The sequence below is a fragment of the Lepus europaeus genome, chromosome 1, assembly GCF_033115175.1.
Source record: "Lepus europaeus isolate LE1 chromosome 1, mLepTim1.pri, whole genome shotgun sequence".
NCBI classification, from domain to species: Eukaryota; Metazoa; Chordata; class Mammalia; order Lagomorpha; family Leporidae; genus Lepus; species Lepus europaeus.
The window spans coordinates 23,746,532-23,769,623 of NC_084827.1; the positions used below are offsets into that span (position 1 = coordinate 23,746,532).

A 23,092-nucleotide genomic window follows, 5' to 3' on the forward strand; every position below is an offset into this window, starting at 1 on the left:
TACTGTTACTCTCAGAGATCACTGCATTTCAGCTTATCTCTGCAGTTCCTCCCTACCCATCCTCTCCATTCAGGATGATGCAGGGAAGGCCGCATGTTTCCCTGCATGTGAAAATGGATGTCTTGCACTGCAGGAAATGAGCCCAAAATGATGAACCTGAGCGTTATAGCACAGTTCTCCAGCTTGACCCATCACTCCTGAGAGAAGGAAAAAACCTCATCTCTAATACAAACATGTCATTTAGGATATAAATGGCTCTTGTTTTTATCTCCTATTGAATTGTAAACACATAACTCTAGGGATATGAATCACTCTGGAAGTCTCAGTTACCTTTTTTATTTGTATATTTTAAAAGATTTATTTGAAAGTCAGAATTACACACACACACACACACATACAGATATCTTCCATCTACTGATTCACTCCCACAAAAAGTTGCAATGGCCAAGGCTGGACCAGACTAAAGCCAGGAGCCAGAAGATTTTTCCAAGTCCCCTATGTGGGTGGCAGGGGCCTAAAGTACTTGAATCTTCTGCTTTTCCCAGGCCATTAGCAGGGAGCTAGATAGGAAGTGGAGCAGCTGGGACTAGAACGGGCACCCATTTGGGATGGCAGTATCGCAGGTAGCAACTTTACCCACTTGCCACAACACTGGCCCCAGTTCAGTTACCTTTTGTAAGGAAAAAGGAGACAGAACACAAACTCAAAGCCAGACCAGGTTTACTCAGAGAATAAGACTAGGAGGGGCCCACTCCCAGATTAACCCACCATGGCAGAGAGTTACCAATGAACACACAGGGGAGAGAGGGAACCTTCTATTACAAACTAGTGACTTATATAGCACTGTGTAAATTGGGAAAGGCTTGGGGGTCTGGGCTAAAGCCGGGCTGCCAAGAGAGCTGGAAGACCTTGGGGTGGAGTGGCTTGGGAGGGATTGGAAAGCTTAGGCTGATGGCTGCACACTTCAGATAGTGGTGTGTCCTACAGTTGAAGCAGGGCAGGGCTGGGCAGGGCAGGGTGGGGCTGAGCTAGAAGGGCTGGGCTGAGCCAGCTGAAGGAGATTGCTGGGAAATTCTGCGGCCGGCTTGCTATCGTGCAGGTGAGAGACCAAAATGGACGGAAGGCTTTGATCCTTGCTGTATCACGTTTTAACTTCCAAAGCTTGTTCTTTAACTCAAGCTCCATTTTTGTTTTCTCACTTTAGCTAAGGCAGGGACACATTTCAAACTGCTTTTCTAATGGGATAACTCCCGTTACAGGTAAAACTGTTGAGACAATATGTAACTGAGGGCTTCAGTATCAACCAAAGGTGTTCTGTTCTCTTCTTGTTCTGTTCTCTTCTTGAATGTTTCTTGTTAACTACCCCTGTTAACTACAGTGTTGTTGTGGTTAATTTCTGCATTTTATCCAAGAAGCACAATCTTAAGGGCCACACTTGCCACACCTGAAGGCAGGGTTTATAAATGTTGGGGGAGTGAACATACATGAAGCACATAGGTTAATCAGGGATCCTGGGTTAACAGGGTCTCTTGTCTCTTACGCCCTAAGGGCCCCTGTTCAATCCCTCTAATTCAGTTTGATGTAGGACAGCTTAGATAATTTTAAGTTCATGAGCTAGAAGCCACACCTCCTTCGCTCTCTGTTGCCATGTTCACCTACCTGTCAATCAGCAGACCCTCCCTCCCCAAGATGTACTTCCTCTTCCCCTGAGACGTGGAGGTGGGACCACGTAAACACATCCATTTTTCTAAGTGCATAAAAGGCTAGGAAGAGTAGATTTGTTCTCTCTCCTCTACGTGGACTCAGGACGAGCAGAGCAGGGTATGAAAATTACCTTTCTTTGACCCTATTTTCACTTAATAAAGCCCTAATGGGTCTGTGTATTTTTCTCACTCTGTAAATAAAGTTTATCACCGTGCATGCCATGTTTGGGCCTGTATTTAGAATTCTCTAAATAAAAGACAGGAACCTGGGGAAATTAATTTAGGCCCTAAACCTAATCCATAACAAGCTTAGTCTTTGTTTTCAAAAAGATGGTCTGAGGGGAGTTGGTTAAATCTGTGCTGCTTGATCAGTTCATTCGCCCTAGTTGTGGAGGGCATGGGGGAGATACTCAGCATGGAAGGTGAGAGCCCTCAGGTTGGGGGTGATATGTAGTCTCAGTTTACTTTCAAAGCCCTGTCAGTTTGTGAGAGCAGTGTCAGTGAGTTTTGCTTTAGGGTAGTAGAAACCTTCTGGAGTAGTTCTGGAAGACAAAGTTCATTTGTACTTCCACTCTCCTGTACCTCCTGAAGTCTAAGGAGTTCCCTTTCCAAGTTCTGGAATTCCTTTTTCAGGTGCTGGAGTTCTCTCTCTAGGTGCCTAAGTGTTTTGTTCCTTTTCTATTGTTATTAAACCACAGTGTCTTATTCCAGTAAATATAGCTGCTTCTGTTTCTGGTCATTCCCTTCTTTTGCTCAGGTTTTTTAATTGAATCATGCACTAAAGGAATAAAATACACCTGCTTTGCATTTAATTAATCTCATTTAGCTTTATTGTGGGTCTTTAGATAATTTGATGCTCTGCAGTGTATTTTTTCTTGCCCTTTTTATATGCTGTTTGATATGTTGTTGAAAGTCATACTTCTAGAGTAGGATAGTGGAAACTGTGATAAATAGTTTTTATTCCTGGTCATGTGCAGGCCTTTTTTTCATGTTAGCACTTTAGTGTGGTACCTTGAGTGAATCTAATCAGGAGTAGGCCTGGGTACGAAATTTGTTAGGTAGTTTCTTAAATGCACTATAGCCTTGAACTTCCTCTAGAGCAACTTTGTCAGCAGATTGGCGACTGTGCTGGAAGATTTTATTCATTGTCTTCTCTATCCTCAGTTTTACATTTTTCTTTGTGCTTTGCCTCTTGTAAGGTCTCTGTGTTTTCTGTTACTTTTTATTCGGTGCTATTAGCCTTTGATTAAGCCTCTCTCTGAAAGCAGTGGGGTCTTTTCAGTGATCTTGCCCTGATCCCAGCTGTAAGTCCTAGCCTTAATACTAAGTATGTTTCCTGCCCATCTGAAGCTGGGGTAGAAGATTTTCTGTTTCTTCTTTCCAGGTACAGTGAGTTTTCATCAAATCTCTAACATTGAAGGACTTGTAGCCCTTCTCCCAGCATTTTAAGGCTGTTTTGAATGAAAGATGAGGGGGATTCCAATAGGGTTTCCTGCCTTTTCTCACAGTAACTGCTGCCATGCAAGCCCACCTCTTGGCATGAACCATATGGTGTCTGTGTAGAGGAATGCTTCCATGGGCTCCACATGTTTTTACCATCCCAACCTTGTTCTTTAGACATTTGTTAAAAATATTAGATGAATTTTTTTTAAAAGATTTCATTTACTTGAGAGAGTTACAGACAGAGGGAAAGACAGAAAAAGGCCTTTATCCTCTGGTTCACTCCCCACCTGGCCTCAACAACTGGAACTGGGTGTATCCAAAGCAAGTCAGGAGCTTCTTCTGGATCTCCCACTTGGGTGCAGGGGCTCCAGCACTTGGAGCATCTTCTGCTTTCCCAGGCCATAGCGGAGAACTGGATCGTAAGAGGAGCAGCTGTGGCATGAATTAGGGCTTATATGGGATTTCGGCACCGCGGGTGTAGGCTTAGCCCACTATACTACCACTCCAGCCCCAGATGAATTTTTCTTGCCCATGTTTGACTGCTTTGCTATTTACCTCAGGTAAGGGAAGCACTTGCCTCCCATATCTCCTTGGAGGTTTCCTTAGTTGGATGCCCTCAACTCTGATGGGTCAAGACAAATTGAAACTTGTAGGTTATCCAGCTTCTTTCTAGCTTTTGACCTCCAATGTGGAACTGTAAAGGTACATTAAAAAGTTCATGGAAAAATAAAAGCATGTTTTACTATAAAAATGTTTTTAAATTCCTACAGTTTTTTCACAATACCAATTTCCACAGACTTTTTAAAGTACATGTATTTATCTCAACTTTTGAATGTGCACATGTTACTCATAGCTGTATTTTATTTACTTATAATTCTTATAAATAAAAATGTAATTTAAATTGATTTTTATCTTATAAATGCAACTTATTTTTATTGGTTATCTCAAATTGGGAATATTAATATGTGAGATATTTTATACAAGATCTAGTCTTAAACTTTATGAAATAGATTTCTGCACAGAAACTTTCAAAGAGTCCAATAATGTATTCATGAAATAGAGCCAGAAGAAATCATAGAAACCATCTAGATTAAACAATCGTACCTGAGACCTGGCAGTCATGGTTGTTTATAGAAGCAGAACAAAGACTATATTTGTATCTTAATCTGTGGATTTGTCCACACCATCCTTATTTATGAAATTATGTTACATTTCTAAGGTTTTCTTTATTAAATTTTTATTCCTTTCTGGGAGACAATGTCTTTCTTTTGCTGTTAAGAAAAATATTACAAGCTAAAATGTAATAGGAAAGTTGATGTAATTCATCTTTATATCTTTTGTATGATTGCTTTAAGAAATTTATGAACTTAAAATATTTTTGTTTCCTTCTGTTTTTTCCTAGAAAAACGAATTCAGCTGGATATCATGTCTTTGAAATTGTTATTTAAATACAATGATTGGACTTCTTGAAAGATAAAACTGTTAATTATTTTCAAATTCTAATTTTTACCTATATCTTAATTGTTTTAAAATTCTAATTTTAGATTGCAATAATGAAGTTATTTGGGTTTTTTGGTAACTATTTTTCTTTTATTTCAGGGAAAACCAACTTTTTAACTTGCAAATGGCACGGCTGTTTTAAAGATTGGACTACAAGGTATATAGTGTAAACAGATTGTATTTCTGCATAATTTTTTGTCTGATTTTTCAGATATGTAATTTTATGTATATATACAAGTACATTTGAGGGATCTTCAGGACATTTGTGAAAAAATAATATTGAAAGTTGATTGTATTTCAGTGAAAAATAATTTTGCAATCAGTGCATAGTTTTGTCATAGTATGTAGTTTTCCATGAGATTTTTGGAGACCCCTTACATGTAAATGATTTTAACAGGTAATTCATTCACAGTAGTACAAAAATATGTATAATGAAAAGTTAGTTTTTCTTTTACTAATTTTTGTTCTAACATACCTCTCCTCATCCTTCCCATTTCTTCTAATTCATATTCCTTTAATTTCATGTCTAGAGCATTGCAATAGACTGTTGGTTTCCATACTTCTAGTTCCACTGATGTGACCTAAACATCATAGTAACTTAATTTTGCATTCCACATGTTACTTTTTTTTTTTTTTTTAAGATTTAGTTACTTATTTGAAAGTCAGAGTTACACAGAGAAAAAAGGAGAGTTAGAGAGGGGGAGAGAGGTCTTCTATCTGCTGGTTCACTCTCCAATGGGCCACAATGGCCGGAACTACGCCAATCTGAAGCTAGGAGCCAGGAGCTTCTTCCGGGTCTCCCACATGGGTGCAGGGGCCCAAGCACTTGGGTCATCTTCTACTGCTTTCCCAGGCCATAGCAGAGAGCTGGACCAGAAGTGGAGCAGCCAGGATGTAAACTGGTGCCCATATGGGATGCTGGCACTGCAGGCAGCAGCTTTACCCGCTATGCCACAGCGCCATTCCCCAACATGTTACATCTTTAGAGAGCTGTCCTAACATAGGGAGAACTTTTTCTCCCTAGCAACCCTCATATAATTCTGGTAAGCTAGGAAGAGTTGCCTTGGGATACTTGGAGACCAAAGTAGATGTCATCTGAGGCCTGTAATTTGTTTTAAGAATGGAGTAGAACAGCGAGTGGGAAACAAACTGAACTACAACATTCTGTAACTTGAAAACCTGTCTACTTGATACTGTTCTACTAGGGCTGTAGCAGTGACTCAAACTTAGTCCTTGCCTTTATAGTGTTTATATAGTATGATGAAGAAACAGATTAAATGATTACATAAAGCAATATTAGGTATAGATGTAGTTGTGAAGAAGTAAGCTAAGGAAGTAGAGTATTAGAAAAGGTATTATAAATTTAATATAACCATGTTTATTAATTAACAGGTATTTGCAGAGACTTGAATTACATTAGGCAATGTAATATTTATGGTTTTTTTATATTTTTGTAGTTCCACTGACCCATGCTTTGCACATACATTGCAGAAGCTTCTACTATCAAATGACTTATAAATATTGAGCTGAGCCATAAATTAAATAGGAGACGAATGTTTGACTCAGGTGTGTGGTTTTGTCAGGTAAAGAAGCCACCCATTCAGCACATGAATAACAATATAGCATGAAAGAATCATCCGTAATTTCTGTCAAGTTACATTTCTTGGATGCACTCAGTTTTTTTAAACATGCAATTTTAGTAACTACCCTAAAATACTCTGCTAATTCTGTTATTTCTGGATTGCTTAATATTGATTACTAACCCCCTCCCCCTGCCTTATGTGTTTATTCTTTATTTTTGGGTGCCCTGCAGTTTTTCACTGGATGCTGGATATTTAGAATTTTATGTTGTCAAATGGTGGATTTGTCATCCTTTAATATTGTTTGTATTTGGGGGTACATTTTTCTCTGTTAGGGTAGTTCCAAAACAGCCTCTACTGTGGAATATATTTGACCCCATTACTCTTCTGAGTTCTGCTCCATGCGCTGGGTAGAAGGAAGCCTGCCTGCCTTCTTTTTATTAAAAATATTTATTTGAAAGGCAAAATTAGATTAGGAGTTAGAGAGAAAAATCTTCCACCCACTGGTTCATTCCCCAAAGGGCCATAAAGGCTGGAGCTGGGCTGACCCAAAGCCAGGAGTTTCTTCTAGCTCTCCCACGTGTATTTAGGGGAACAAGCACATGTGCCATCATCCACTGCTTTCCCAGGCACAATAGCAAATAGCTGATTGGAAGTGGAGCAGCCAGGACTCATTCCAATGCCCTTATGGGTGCCAGCGCCACAGGCGGTGGCTTTACCAGCTGTGTCACAGCCCTAGCCCCAGAAGGAAGTCTTTCTACTCTGGTTAGTTCTACCAGATCCGTTCCAAGCTCTGAAAATCAGGATTGTTCTGTCTATTTCTTTTAAGTGGCTTTTTTCTTTTCCAGGACATTTTCTGCCTGTACACTGGAAGTGAGTACTCGGCCAAAGACCAGAAGGCATGACACTAAAGATATTCAGAGTTCTTACTAAGCTACTCTTCCCTCTCAGAACTTTGCCCTGAAAACTTTAGCCACTATGGTTTCCTCAGATCTGAATGCTTGTTATCTCAGTGAGACTACTGGTCTTTAGTTTCTATCTCTGTTTTCTGCCAGCAAACTTTCCAGGAAGTAAGCCAGAGTTATTAATACAGAGTTCAACTGCATGTACTTTTTGTCTAATTTTTAAAAACTGCTATTTCATTTTTTGATTTAATTGTCTGAAGGCTGGAAAATAAATGTAGTCACTGTTACACTCCCATGGTCAAAAGCAGAAGTCCAGCAGATGACTTAAGATATTAAAGAAGTGAGTTAGGATTTGCTTTTCTTTTTTTTTTTTTTTTTTTTTTTTTTAACTATATGAAAGGCTGAGAGATAGAGACGGAAAGATTTCTCATCTGTTGATCCTTGCCGTGAATGCCTGTAACGGCCCTGGGCTGAGACAGGCTGAAGCCAGAAACCAGAAACTTGGTTAATGTCTCCCATATGGGTGGCAGGGACTCAAGTCTTTGAGCACAACATGCTGTCTCCCCAAATTCATACTAGCAGGAAGCTGGAATTGGGAACAGAACTGCGACTGAAACAGAGTTCTCCGATATGGGATATGGGCATCCCAAATGGCATCCTAACAGTTGTGCTAAGTACCCACCTTATGTGTTAGTTTTTGTTTAGTAGCAATGACGTTTTTGCATTTGAGGAACAATGGTGTTTTAATTTGTGTGCATACTTTGGAGAGTTAGATTAAAGAGCTAAGGATAAGGAGGAATAGGCAGCTATGTGGTAATTGTTTCCTTGCCAGATGCCATTAGACCTGATGGAGTGGATTTGAGAATCCTGTCATGAGGACTGCCAATTTTGAGAATTTTTCATCTGCTTCATGCATAGATGCATGAAAATCTAAGGGAGTTTCTTGTAGTTGAATATTTGAAAGGTGATTCTAATGAGATCTTTCACATGATTTAATTGAGTCTTGGTATCTGGCCCTGCCATTGAGGTTGGCCTTTGGAGTAGAAGCATTATGGAGATTGCATAGAACCTCCGAAGCATAGAAGATCCAAATGAAATTCCATACAACTTTGCTAAATACCTTCACTTCCCATCCCCCAAAGATATAATGATTTGACCAAGATGTGCCATTATTTAGGATGGATTATCATTTTACAAATAGAATTTGTCTCCTTCCTTCTCTTTGCAAATACTCAGAATATCTTTAATGGGCCCATCACTATGCCAGTTACTGGGCTTCTTTTAGATATTTCCTTAATCATTAAATATTATAAAATACTAGCTGTTTGTTTAACTAGATATAAGTGTCCACTGCCGTTTGGTTAATCTAGACAGCAGTTTGAAAAGTAAAACTTTCAGTCCTTCTAGGTACAATATATCCTTGGCTCACAATGTAGGATTGTGTTCAAGATAAAAGAATAAAGTCATTTTGCACTTTCAGCATTGATATTTTCAGTTTTAAAATGTAGATTATAATAAAACCCTGGTGTATTATAACATATAGTGTTGATGGACATATTATTGTGGGTGTGCTTATAGTCAGTTGATAGTGACCTTGTGATTTTATTATTGCTAAAAGAATTTTTGATTACTTTTTCATTTCTATCTTTTTGAGTTGTCAGCAGAAGTGAATTCTGAGTAATTTAGTTCTATAAATGTGGGCATGTTTCTTAGCCATCAGTTTCCTCATCTTTAAAATGAGGATAAAAATATCTGTTTGACAAAGTTATAAAAAACAGGAAAGACTAAGCAAGTATCTCTCCGCTTATTAGTGTTTTGTAAACATCCGTCATTGTCTTTTGTGGCCTTTCCCCTCTGCCCAAGTTTGTACATTTTGGGGGGAAAGTCTATCTTTGCTTAAAAGGTTAAATTGATTCACTACAATGTTAGAGTTATTTAAAAAAAGATATTAATACATATTACATATTTATGTCTTGCATTTGCCATTGGGCTGTTAATTCACATGAATGTCACCTCTTAATGGATAACAATAATAAGTATAATTAAGGTAACCATGAATAGAGGCATGATACTCTTTTGTGAAGTATGGCATTACTTTACTTCTGCTTTATTTTATGACCACTTACAGAAATATAAGGTCTCCAAAAAGGTAGACCTATGATATACTATTTGGTGCCAGTAGTCAAAGATGATGTAATTCTTTGGCAAATGTTATAGATTATTCTTTAGGTGATTTGATTGTTTTGTCATTCTTTACTTTTTATTAGATTTTTCAGTAAATCCAGTTTTCAAAATTGAATTATATTTTATAGGACATTATCATTTAAAGGACCTAATGCATAAGTATACTTCTAAAATTGAATAATAATTTTTGTTTTCAAAACAGATTTTTTATTTAATTTCAGAATTCTTTAAGCATAGCTATTCTAGTGCAAGAGATTTTAGATTTGTCATTTTTAAGAAATAAAGAAAAGGGGCCGGCGCCATGGCTCAATAGGCTAATCCTCCATGTGTGGTGCCAGCACCCCGGGTTCTAGTCCTGGTTGGGGCACCGGATTCTGTCCCGGTTGCTCCTCTTCCAGTCCAGCTCTCTGCTGTTGCCCGGGAAGACAGTGGAGGATGGCCCAAGTACTTGGGCCCTGCACCTGCATGGGAGACCAGGAGGAAGCACCTGGCTCCTTGCTTCGGATCGGCGCAGCCGCTGGCAGTAACAGCCATTTGCGGGGTGAACCAACGGAAGGAAGACCTTTCTCTCTGCCTCTCTTTCTCACTTTCTAACTCTACCTGTCAAAAAAAATAATAAAGTGAATTATAAATATTTTGATACTTTATCGTTACATTAATTTTTTTTTTAATTTCTTATAAGTCAGAATTAGAGATCTTCCATTTGCTGGTTCAGTACCGAAATGGCTGTAACGGCCAGGGCTGGTCTAGGTCAAAGCCACGAACCAGGAACAACTTCCAGGTCTCCCATGTGAGTGCAGGAGCCCAAGCAATTGGGCCATCAGCTCTGCTTTCCCAGGTGCTTTAGCAGGGAACTGGATCAGAAGTACAGCAGCCTGGACTTGAACTAGCACCCATATGGGATGCCAGCGCATAGGCATGAACTTAACCCACTGAGCCACAGCACAAGCCCCTGTCATTACATTCTGAAGTAACTAGTTTTAGCATATATTTTTGATCAATTTTCTTTTGTGCATAAACTGTTATATCTAAGTATTTTTCTCTATGTGTGTTACGTTTATAGAAAATGAAAATCCACAGAGGTCAGTACAATTAATGTATTTTTTGGAAAATGAGCAAAGTACCATGTGAAAGTTTCCTGTGAAGGGGTAAAGTATTTTTATATTGCATTTTTATTTTAGAAATAGATTTAGGGGGCTGGTGCTGTGGCTTAGTAGGCTGAGCCTCTGCTATGGCACCAGCATCCCATATGGGTGCTGGTTTATGTCCTAGCTGCTCCTCTTCTGGTCCAGCTCTCTGCTTATGGCCTGGGAGGGCAGTGGAGGATGGCTTAAGTGCTTGAGCTCTTGCATCCATGAGGGAGACCTGGAGGAAGCTCCTGGCTCTTGGCTTCAGATCAGCCCGGCTCGGGCTGTAGCAGCCAACTGAGGAGTGAAGCAGTGGATGGAAGACCTTTCAGTCTTTCCTCTCTCTGTATGTAACTCTACCTCTCAAATGAATAAATTAAATCTTAAAAAAAAATAAATAGATATAGGGGTTTGATAATACTGTATTCCCCTTATGGATTTTTCCTTTTTTTTTTTTTTTTTGAGATCTTCATGTATTTTCAAGTACATCAAATGATAGCTATGGACATCTATGAAACTGTAGTAATCCTGAAAGGTTAGCATGAAACTGAATGGTATAAAGAGGAACAGTTTCTCAAGATATACTATGCCTGTAATATTTTCGTTTAGTTGTTTTAAAAACACCCCTGTTAAATCCTCAACAAAATACTAGCAAAGCTAATATAGCCTATGCAAATGATTAGGCACCATGACTGAGAAGGATTTATTCCAGGAAGACAAAACTGATTCAACATAAAGTCATTGCAGTACAACACATCAATAGAGAAAAATGGAAAGAAACATATCAGCTGATGCAGAAAAGATGTTTGACAAAATCTAACACCTTATGATGAAAGCAATTAGAAAACTTAGAATGGAATGTCCTCAACTTAATAAAGGGCATTTATCAGAAACCCACATTTAACATCATTTTCAGTGTTGAAAGACTGAAAGTTCTCTCCTGAAAATCAGGACAAGAATTAGGCAAAGATGCCTTTCTATTCAACAGTTGTATAACAGCTTTTCAGTATTGTAGTAGAAATTGTAAACAGAGCAATTAGAAAAGAAAAAAAAAATGAAAGGCAACCACATTGGAAAAAGAAGATATAAAATGTCCATAGGAGTCATGATGATATATATATATATATATATATATATATACATATATATATATAATTATATAGATAAGGAAGACCTTTCTCTCTGTCTCTCTCTCTCACTGTCCACTCTGCCTGTCAAAAAAAAAAAAAAATTAAAATGAGAATTTAAGTGATCCAAGTCGAGAGTGGCATTGTCTAGTAGATGTATTTGCAGTGATAGAAGTGTTCTGTGACGTCAGTACTGCCAATATGGTAGCCACTAAATGTGGCTAATGATCACTTGAAATGTTGCTAGTTTGGCTGAGGAAATGAGTTTTAAATTTCATATAATTTACTTAAATGTAGTTACATATAGCTAGTTGATACTGTATTTGGCAGCATATTTCCAGAAATTAACGTGGTTTAGTGTATGGTTTTGCAGATTTCTTCTGTAGGTGCATTAAAATGACTTAAAATTACTTTATAAATTATGTGATATCAATTGAAAACTTGCTAAAAACTTGCAGATACTTATATCAACATCTGTATCTATGGAATACATTGTTGAGTAAGCAGTGTCTAAATAATTTGTTTAGAGTGTACTTGTGAAACAGTGATGCAGGAAAATTAAAAATACACTTTCAGTTGCTTTTGGTTAGGGTTGCCAATGTGTAAATGATTTCTGCAGAAGTATACAATCAAATGAGATTCTACTGTCTTTCTTTCACATTCATTTAGGTTCAATAAACATTTACTAAGGGCTGGCATTGTGATATGCAACATGGTAGACTCTTACTCTTAAGAAACCAAAATGAGTAAGAACCAGTATGGGCCTTATGGAGCACACTTTCTCAAGTCTAATGGGAATGATTTAATGGTGGTACCTATAATACGGCTCTGATATCAGCCTCAATAAACCATGGATATGCCTGAAGGATTTGAGAAATTTTTTTAACAGAACATTTTATTTATTAGCCTTTGTACTATCTGTTATGGAAAATTTCAAACATATGGAAGTAGTTGGATGATTATTATATGGACATTCATTATATAATTCTAACTTCATTTAATACAGGCTATTTCACCTATTTCACCACCTATATATTTATGTAGATTATTTTGAGGCACATCTTAAGAATTTAAACTATAAAATCACCATTTGTAAATAATACTCTCGAATTACATCTGTACATGCGTATTTACAAATGAATGCATACCACAATAGCAGTATACTTTCTGAATTTTTTTTTTTTTTTTTTTTTTTTTTTGACAGGCAGAGTAGACAGTGAGAGAGAGAGACAGAGAGAAAGTTCTTCCTTTGCTGTTGGTTCACCCTCCAATGGCCGCCGCGGCCAGCGCGCTGTGGCCAGCGCACCGCGATGATCCGATGGCAGAAGCCAGGTGCTTCTCCTGGTCTCCCATGGGGTGCAGGGCCCAATTACTTGGGCCATCCTCCACTGTACTCCCTGGCCACAGCAGAGAGCTGGCCTGGAAAAGGGGCAACCGGGACAGAATCTGGCGCCCCGACTGGGACTAGAACCCGGAGTGCCGGCACCGCAAGGCGGAGGATTAGCCTATTGAGCCGCGGCGCTGGCCAACTATCTGAATTTCAACAATAGTTTATTAATTTGAAATATCAGTGCATACATATATTTGTACACATTCATACTTATATATGTACATCCTTCTTCCTATCAATTTGTACATAAATAAAATTTGTATATTACATATCTATAATCCCAATATTCCTAAAATTATTTCAGAATTATCAGGTCAATTTCATTTCTCTTGATTTCTGTCAAATTATTTTTCAGTTGTTTCTGTGAGGGGAGATGAAGAGAGAGAAATCACTGTAAAGGCTTTACAGTAGTTCAAGTGCCAAAATTAAACCTTGGTGGAATTGGCGTAGAATTGATTAATTGTGTATGTATGTTTGTGGATAGGAAAGTGGTTATTTTTCAGTTATTCAGACAACTCCAATGTTTGTAAGAACATCTGTTCCCTAAGTTGCGAATTTCAATTTGAATATTTTTAACACCAAAGTTTAATTTTTCCTACTTTTTCTACATTAAGTAAATATTTGAACAAAAACAACTGTTGTTGGTTATTATGTGTTCCCTATAAATTTTGTTAATCCAATATGGCATATGTGTCTGCTGTTCATTTGACTGTATGAAATGCATTGCCTAGGAAATTGAACACTACAAGTTTTGGAAAGAAATTCCCTATCATGCCCTATCAGTGTTTTCCAAAATATTTTCCTGTTTCGTGAGGTGTTGTTTTTTCGCTTTTTCTTTTCTTCAGAAAAGCGTTTAAGTTCTATATCCTGAATTATTTAGGAAATCTTTGTGGCAAGTGATTAGCATAGCAAAAAAGAAAAAAGCCTTTATCACAGCATCAATTTGTCCCTCTTTTGCTGTTTTTGTAATCAAATGAGCACATAGATATTGCACAGAAAATTTTGGTAGTATTTGTAGCTTTCTAGTTTTCTCAGGTCATATTTGTAGTTCCTAACTTCTAGTAAGGCAGCTTCTCTTAAGACATCATCTTGCAGGCCCTTTAAAATTTTTTCTCTTCAATACATCAGCTGGTAAGATTCATCTTAGTGTCTAGTAGTTGATGAATGAGTTGTGACACTTGTCCAGTGAGTTGAATTACCTAAATAATTACAACAGGGCTAAGAATGGGGAGTATGTCCTCCACTCACATCCAGCAAGTTTGCACAGGTAAATGCCTGTGCTGATTGTTAGAATAATATCATAATTCCTTAGTGAATGCTAAGTAGCCGTGCCTTTCTAGCCAAGGAATACTGATTTGTAGAGGCACTGCACTCCTCCTCCAGACTTTTCCTGCGTGCCTCCCTTCTCTGATCCCCCAAGAAAATGCTTCTGCCTTTTAAATATTGCTCCTAAGATATATATGCTTTCTAGAGGAGGATACAGGAGAATTAATGTGTATTTATTCAGTTGTTCATGCATTTATTCAACAATCTATTGAACACCTTTTCATTTATTTATTTGAAAGGTCGAGTTACAGAGAGGCAAGATGCAGAGAGGGAGAAAGGGGCCTTCCATTCCCTGGTTGGGCTTCTTCTGGGTTTCTTATGTGGGTGCAGGGGCCCAAGGACTCAGCCATAGCAGAGAGCTGGATTGGAAGTGGGGCAGCCGCGACTCAAACTGGTGCCCATATGGGATGCTGATACTGCAGGCAGCAGCTTTTCCTGCTATGCCACAGTGCCAGCCCCTTGGATGGATACCTTTAAGGAACTGAGTCCTTTTCCACAGTACCAATATCCAAACAGAAAAATATACTTAATGCAAGTACAGGTAGTTTTCTAGTGAAGAAAGATAATAAGTTGAAAAATAGATACTTTTTAAAGTGAAAAACAGTATTATGGTGAAAATAAAGCAATGGCAGAGAGACAAGTTGGAAGGATAAGAGGAGAGTAGGTATATATTTCTCTGGGGGAAAAGGAAAGACAAATATTGGCACTTAAAAGAAGTGATGAAGTAATTCTTTTGGATACTTGAATGAGAGTATTCTCTAGTGGGAACTAGCAAGCACAACTGCTCACAAGTGTAATTATATGTTTCTGGCATGGCAAGGAGGTCAGAGTGACTAAATTGCAACATATGTTAACTGGGCAAAAGCCCCTAACTCCATTCAGCTTTTTTTCCCCTGCCCCAAACTGTCTGTGTTATCAAGATTACAGACAGGCCTGTGTTTTGGCACAGCAGGTTAAGCTGCCACTTGGGAAGCTAGCATCTTATGGCAGAGTGTCAATTTGATTCCCGACTGCTCCTCTCCATTGCAGCTTTCTGCTAATGTACTTGGGAAGACTGCTGAGGATGGCTGAGGTAGTTGGGCCCCTGCCATCCATGTGGGAGACCCAGATGGAGGTCTTGGCTCCTGCCTTCAGCCCAGCCCAGATCTGGCTGTTGTGGCTATTTGGGGACTGAACAAGTAGGTGGGAGATCTTTTTCTCTGTCTGTCTGTCTTTCTCACTGATCTTTCACATTAAAAAAAAAAAAAGAGACAGAATATGTCTACTCCTGGGACATACTAGGAACTGAGTACATGGCACTTATTGTTGTTATCTTAGTGTGTTTAGATACATCCTCAATGGAGAAGAGTAGAACAGAAGATTATGTGCATCCTGAATGTAGAAATTTGGCCTGTGGCCTTGTTCTCCAGTTAATTATTGCACCTTGACTAACACTGTATTCCTCTAGATCTGAATTTAATAAAATATAAAGTAAGGAAACTGTATTAACTGAGAATCCTGAATAGTTGATATGTTACAGTTGCAGAAATTATAATTTGTAGATGAGTCATCACTTTAGAATAGTGCTACTTTTGCAAAACCTGTCTTTGGAGTCTAAAATAGAGATCCAATTTAGTACATGTACGATGTTTTCCAGATTCACCCATTTAGTTGCAAGTGACCAGATTTTGCTTTTTTAACTGCTGTGTAGTATTCCATAGAGTACATATCCCGTAGTTTCTTTATCCAGTGTTCTGTTGATGGGCATTTAGGTTGATTCCATGTCTTGGCTATTGTGACTTGAACTGCGGTAAACATGGAGGTGCAGAAGACTCTCTTTATTTGCTGATTTTGTTTCCTTTGGGTAAATTCCAAGGAGTAGTCTATAACTAAATTAGCTGTGTATGATCATAGACCATTTATTTATACTCTCTGGCCCTTATTTTCTTACCTGAAAAATGAAGGTGTTTGATGACTAAGGTCCTTTTCAATTCTAAAATTCTAAGAATCTATGAGGTAAGGTTTATTTAAGATTTAAGAAATTACACCTATATACATATGAATAGTCATAATTTTGTTTATTTCTTAGTTGCCCTCATACTTGCTGAATCTTTTTTGATTTATATGATAGATGTTGTAGATCTAGCTGTTAGGACAGTCATAGAGTTTGCCTTCCTGGGGCACAGTCTCCAATGATGAAGAGTGTAAGTAACTAACACATGTAATAACTATGTAATTGTTTTATCCAGATATGTAACTAAGAGTAGAAGCCAATTGAGAAGATTAGTGGAAAACTGAACACGGGAGTCACTGAGGGAGTGGAGCAGTAGAGGAGAATAGCATATGCAAAGGCTCTGAGTGAAAGGCATCTTCAAATGTTTAAAGAATTAGAAGAAAACAATACTAGAGTATGTAACAGAATATGGTAAGGTGGGTGAGTTGTTGGATCCTATTGTGATTTGTAAGCCATTTAAAGATTTTGTTTTTTAGGCCGGCGCCGAGGCTCACTAGGCTAATCTTCTGCCTTGCGGCGCCGGCACACCGGGTTCTAGTCCCGGTCGGGGCACCGGATTCTGTCCCAGTTGCCCCTCTTCCAGGCCAGCTCTCTGCTGTGGCCAGGGAGTGCAGTCTCTCACTGTCCACTCTGCCTGTCAAAAAATTTAAAAAATAAAAAAAAATAAAGATTGTTTTTTAATGCTTATGTCCTTGATATTATGCAATATAATAGATGCTAATACCCATAAAATACATTTTTCTTTTTTATTGGAGAAATATTTTTTTGTCAGTCACTACTGCTGGTGCCATCTGATCAGAACCTACCTTCTCCCAGCACCTACTTACTCTTTAACAATGTTTTGAAATATATTAACATTTGCAAGGCCCCTATATAAAAATTACTTTATGCCTGTATAGTCAGATACGATTTTTTTAGATTATCTGTTTATATTTTCTATGCCTTTAAATGTAATGAGTTGATAATTTTAACATATTATCTTTTAAAAATAGCAAATTAATATGCAACTTGTACTTCATATTTTTGTTATTTGTTTTTCATCCAGCTTGCTTTTTTCACCACTGATTGCTTTCTTCATTAGGAGATTTTAGCTTTTAAAACTTTATTTCTTAATATGTAAATAACAGTCTGATAATTTATTTTTTAAAGACTTCTTTGTAAGAGCAGTTTAAGGTTCACAGCAAAAATTGAGAGATAATTACAAAGACCTCTTACATATCCTCTGCCCCTACACATGGCATAGTTTCTTGCATTACCAGCATCCCCCATCAGAATAGTGTTCATTACAATTTCTGAACCTGGTTAACACTTGGTTATCATCCAATCTCTGGTATATTTTAGGATTTTCTCTTGGTTGTATATGTTCTGTGCAATTAGACACATTTTAAGTACAATTATTTCAAAGACTTCATACCTTATGTTTTCACTTTCATAACATTTATGCATGTGCATTGATAAAGCCTTTTCACTTTCAGTAGCACGATATTCTTCTCAGATTTGTCTCCTAATGTTTTTCAATGGATTGATGTAATAATACTCTGTTATGTCAGAATATACTCTTAGCACTTAACTATATAATTCTGTTTAAATTTCTTCATATGTTCTTCGTGGAAGTTTAAGTCTAAGGAGTGTTAAACCAGTATTGCCTGTTATGTGTTTATCTTTCTTATTCCCTGTGTTTTTTAATTTTAAAAACTTTTATAAATGAATGAGGATAGAATCCTAAGAGGCATAATTTTTTCCTTCTTCTGTACCTCAGTTTTTGCCAGTGTTAACTCATTCTACAGATATTTTTTGACAAAATGGACTGAAGTCTCTGACCGTTATCCATATTTGATATGTACGGGCAAGGCATAAACCTTATTTTTAGACCCCAGAAGTTTACAGGGCTTTAAGGGCATTAAAGGAATTAAGAAGTTTATAAGTGGCATATGCAGTAAAAATAATTTTAAGATGCTGCATAGGAGAATTCAGAAGAATGAAGAATTATCTTTATCTGGAAGAATACCAGACTTTGAACTATAAATAAGTGGGGGGAAAAAGGTATTACTAGTGGGGCTCAGAATAAGTAAAGTGGAAAACAAAAAAGTGGAAAAGTATTAAACAGATGAGAATCTGGGTTGTCTCATATTGAATAGAAGTATGTGGCACTAAAACAGGCCTGGTCATCTGGAATGTATTCATTGAGGGCCTTCAATGAAATTTGTTTCTATGTATCCAAATATAAGGCTGTGTTTATTAATGTAATAAACACATTTTTCTCTTAAAAGTATTTTCGTTGTTTGCATGCTGTTGAATAAAAACTGGAGGAAGAGTTGTAACTTGTTACTGAATTGTGTATAGATATAAACTTTGGAAAATTTTTTTCATGAATGCTGATGTCCAATTTTTAACTATTGTTCTTTAAATATTTTTCTCCATCATAAAAGAAATACATACTTATTCCTAAAATTTTGGAAGGATGGAAAGAAAAGTGTTCATGTGTACTCAAACTTTTATATTTGGTTCATATCTAACTGCATATTACTAGTGTTTGGAAACATTTTCACGTAGAGTAAAGAACATGATCACGTATTTTCTTTGTGCTTATTACAAGGATTTAAAACTGATAAACCAGTGGCCCCCTACTTCTGCTTCTCTTCCTGTGTTAGTTTGATTAAACTACTTTAAATCTTTGAGTAAGGAGCAAGCATTTGACAAAGCAGTTAAGTTGCTGCTTGATACCTTTGCGTCCCATATCAGAGTATCTATTTTGAGTCCCAGCTCAGCTTGGTTCAGATCTGGCTTCCTGCTAATGAGTACCCTGGGAGGCAGAAGGTGATGGCTTAAGTACATGGGTCCTTGCTACCCACGTGGGAGATCCAGGTTGAATTCCTAGCTCCTGTCTCAGCCCAGGCTGTTACGGACATCTAAGTATGTTTATTTTATTCACCTTTTTCAACTGCCTAAAACATGGTAGAGGTGTAAAATCTTCATTGAGAAGATATTTTTCTCCCACTTAACTATGAGGAGTTGTGGTTACTTGACATTGTTAGCATACACCTGGTTAAGGTTTGTAGTCTCATATGAGGGGAAAAATGCAGGAATTTTCAGAGCTAAAATATCTGGTTGGGTTAGAAATGCTACAAATGATACAAAAGATACTTCCTTTGATTCACAGTTTATGAAGGCCTGCTTCCTGTCAAGTCCTGTAAATACAAAGAAAGAAACTGACCTTTGTCTTCAAGGCACAGCCTAGTTGAATAGAGGATGGCAAAGCTTCCACCTGGTGAAGAATAAAATTATTGAACAAAAATTCCTAAAACCGAGGAATTTTTGTATATGTTAATATTTTATTAAGGTTAGGGGAGTAAGATGGTAAAAAATAATGTAAAGCAGAAACACAAAACTCTGAGTGATTGTGTTCTAGTAATTGGCAAATAAATGAAAGGATGGTTAACTAAAGAATTAGTAAACAGGAACAAATGGAGAAAGGTTTCTTATTACCCTTACAAACCTAAGTAGAAAGAAACTATCTGTTCTTATTAGTGTAAGGTTGCTTGAAAAATTTGCAGAAAATGAAATTCAACGTTATATTTTGGTGTGAAGGAAGTGAAACCATATAAGGGTTCAAAGAATTCATGGAAAATAGGTATCATGAGAAATTTACCTGGCTTTCAAAAATTTTTTTCATCAAAACAAACAACTTTTTAATTCTGTTTTCTGTGAACTTGTTGAGTACATATATAAATGGAAATTTTGTATTCATGTCTCAAACCCTGATTTATGTATGAATATATTAGTTTTATAATAATTTTTTTTTGTACTAGTGACATACCTTTCGTAACATAGGTTCCCAAGGCTGAGTTTTAATTGCATTTAAATTACATTCCTAATACTGAGCTATCAACCATATCATGCCGCTGTGTTTATTCTCATAGTTTATTTACCAAACCGGGGTAAACATTGATTTTTGAAGTCCAATTAAATTAATAGAATCAGCCCACTAATTGAGTTACTGTTCCTGAAGTGGGGGCATTTTACCCATCTCTGGGCACATTGTGGCTATGGATGTTGAAGACTATTTCAGAAGAGGTGGCAGTCAAATTTATTTACTCAGGTGGCATTAAATAAGTTTAGGTTAACCAGTTTTCCATTTTATAGAGGTGATTTTTATTTTTAAATAACAATAAATAAGGAATCTTAAGACATTCAGAATTATAGATACTCTGTTGATTTTTTTCCTTGTAGGACACCATTGCAGTGGCTAGATTTGTTGTTTGACCAGCATCCTCATGTATGAGCAGAGATGGTAAATGTGGCATATTTTTAAAAACACTTGAAGACTACAAATCAGCTGTGTATGTAAGTGTGTAAATTTCAGTCTAATCTTATCGTGGGTTTAATAATAAAGTGATAGGATAGTGTTAGTATTTCTGTAAGTGCTGAGTAGCTGCTTAATCTAACTAAATTATTTGAGTAGTGAAGTTCAGGCTCCTTTAAAGGTTCTGTAATAGAGTCTACTGAAACACACACGATGCACAGGAGGAAAGATGCACAGGAGGAAAAGCATACAAATTTCTTAATATGCATGTTGCCGTGACCCATGCAGCAACTTTTCCAGGGTGAAGTGGGGACAGTGGGCAATAAATACAGAGACAAGAGATTATGGAAAAGGGGGGGGGACAGGAGCCTTTCCACAAGCAGAAAATTAACTTTTGTCTCTCCTAGTGGCTTTTTTTTTTTTTTTAAAGATTTATTTATCTGGAAGAGTTACACAGAGAAGGAGAGGCAGAGAGAGAGAGATACATCTTCCATCTGCTGGTTCACTCCCCAGCTGGCTGCAATGGCCAGCACAGCGCTGTGCCAGTCTGAAGCCAGGAGCTTCTTCCTGGTCTCCCACGCAGGTGCAGGGGCCCAAGCACTTGGGCCCTCTTTCACTGCTTTCCTAGGCCTTAGTAGAGAGCTAGTTTGGGACTGGAGCAGCTGGGACTAAAATAGTGCCTATATGGGATGCTGGCACTGCCGGCAGTAGCTTTACTCGCTACGCCACAACACCCGCCCCTCCTGGTAGTGTTTTTTTTCCTCCAAATAACATTAAGTCTTGCTGCATCAGCAGGTTTATATTTGTTCACATCAGCACAATTTCGCCTGTGTGACAGTATGCATCATGAGAGGAGAAGGAGGAACATCCTGTGCAATAACAGACCCTTGCCCATTTCTTGGAACACAACGGCCAAGGTCTCAACAGTGAGCTTTCCCATGACCTGAGGCCCAAAAGGACTGTTCCCGGCATCGTTGGCCTTCCAAGGAATGCAGGCACAATGTTCCTTTCTTTCTCCTCAAGAGATAGCTGAGATGGCGCCCAGGCTGTCCGAGGCAGCATATGTTTGCAGGAGCTATACAGAGTATGATGCTCAAAGAAGCCCAGATATTGCAGGCTTAATACCCTCTTCATAGGGGAAAGGCAGGGGTCGCGGTGTAAGAGGTGTAAGCAATGTCAGAAGGGTAATTAATGCTTGTTTAGGAGACAGTGAACTTGTAGAACAGACTCAGGCAGAGTTCCTCTGGGTTCTAGGTATGGATTTTGATTGTTAGTGTCTTCCTTGATTTGAAATTAATTTTCCTTGGTTGTTGAAATTTTAGCAAGAAGATTGAAGGAATTTTGGTCCTGTTTGGCAGATCATTTTTATGTAGATAAGGAACTTCAGAGAAAGCCCTTCCCTGTGTTTGCTGCTCCCCCAGGTGCTATTTAAAAGCAGCATATTTTGGGTGTTTTCTGAGCCCTAACAGTGGAATATTTTAAGTTTAAAAAATAGAAATTATTTTCTTGGCTTTATTCCCAGAAAGACTCCAGATAGAAAAGGAAGAGCCTGGCACCAGCACGGTGCCATAGCAGGTTAAGCTGCTGTCTGTAATGCTGGCATCCCATACGGGTGCCCATCTGGAGTCTTAGCTGCTCCACTTCAGATCCAGCTCCTTGCTAATGCACCTTGGAAAGCAGTGGAAGATGGCTTGAGTCCTTGGGCTCTTGCACTCATGTGGGAGACCCACGAGAAGCTCCTGGCTTTGCCCTGGCCCAGACCTGGCTGTTGCAGCCCTGGCTGTTGCAGTGCATTGGGAACTGAACCAGTGAACGGAAGTTCGATCTCTTTCTGGCTCTCCTTTCTCTCTCTCACTCTGACTTTCCAGTAAATGAATACAGCTTAAAGAAAGGAAGATCCTTTATAGATGGAGTCATGATGGGGGTACATTTCGAGATGTGTCATAAACTGATTTCCTTGTGATGTGCACGTTATAGAACATATACATATTGGGCCGGCGCCTTGGCTCACTTGGCTAATTCTCTCCCTGTGGCGCCGGCATCCCATATGGGATCCAGGTTCTAGTCCCTCTTCCAGTCCAGCTCTCTGCTGTGGCCCAGGAAGGCAGTGGAGGATGGCCCAAGTGCTTGGGCCCCTGCACCCATGTGGGAGACCAGGAAGAAGCACCTGGCTCCTGGCTTCGGGCCAGTGCAGCACCGGCCGTAGTGGCCATTTGGGGAGTGAACCAATGGAAGGAAGACCTTTCTCATTCTCTCTTTCACTATCTATAACTCTACCTGTCAAAAAAAATAAAAAATAAAAACATACACATACTAAGAAGGTGATGATGTCATAGGCCATATATATAATTTATATTTATATATAGTACATGTTAATTTAAAAGGCAGAGTTACAGAGAGGGAGAGGCAGAGAAAGAGATCTTCTATCCATTGGTTCACTCCCCAGATGGCTGTAACATTCAGGGCTGGGGCATGCCAAAGCTAGAAGCCTGGAGCTTTATATGTGTCTCC

At 38.3% G+C, this 23,092-nt stretch overlaps 1 protein-coding gene across 11 annotated transcripts in view; it reads left to right on the forward strand.

Moving 5' to 3' along the window:
• The window catches only part of POT1 (protection of telomeres 1), a 120,461-nt gene that overhangs the window by 10,923 nt on the left and 86,446 nt on the right, over positions 1-23,092 (forward strand). For 6 of the 11 annotated variants that reach the window (XM_062204576.1, XM_062204527.1, XM_062204634.1 and 3 more), the window contains exons 3-4: positions 4,746-4,803; positions 20,509-20,622. In XM_062204576.1, coding sequence (XP_062060560.1) covers positions 20,557-20,622 — 66 coding nt within the window. In that variant the 5' untranslated portion in view covers positions 4,746-4,803; positions 20,509-20,556. Of the gene's footprint in view, positions 1-4,745; positions 4,804-6,103; positions 6,213-7,074; positions 7,100-16,513; positions 16,690-20,508; positions 20,623-23,092 lie in introns of all 11 variants that reach the window. The other 5 variants (XM_062205014.1, XM_062205089.1, XM_062204711.1 and 2 more) reach the window with 4 other exon arrangements.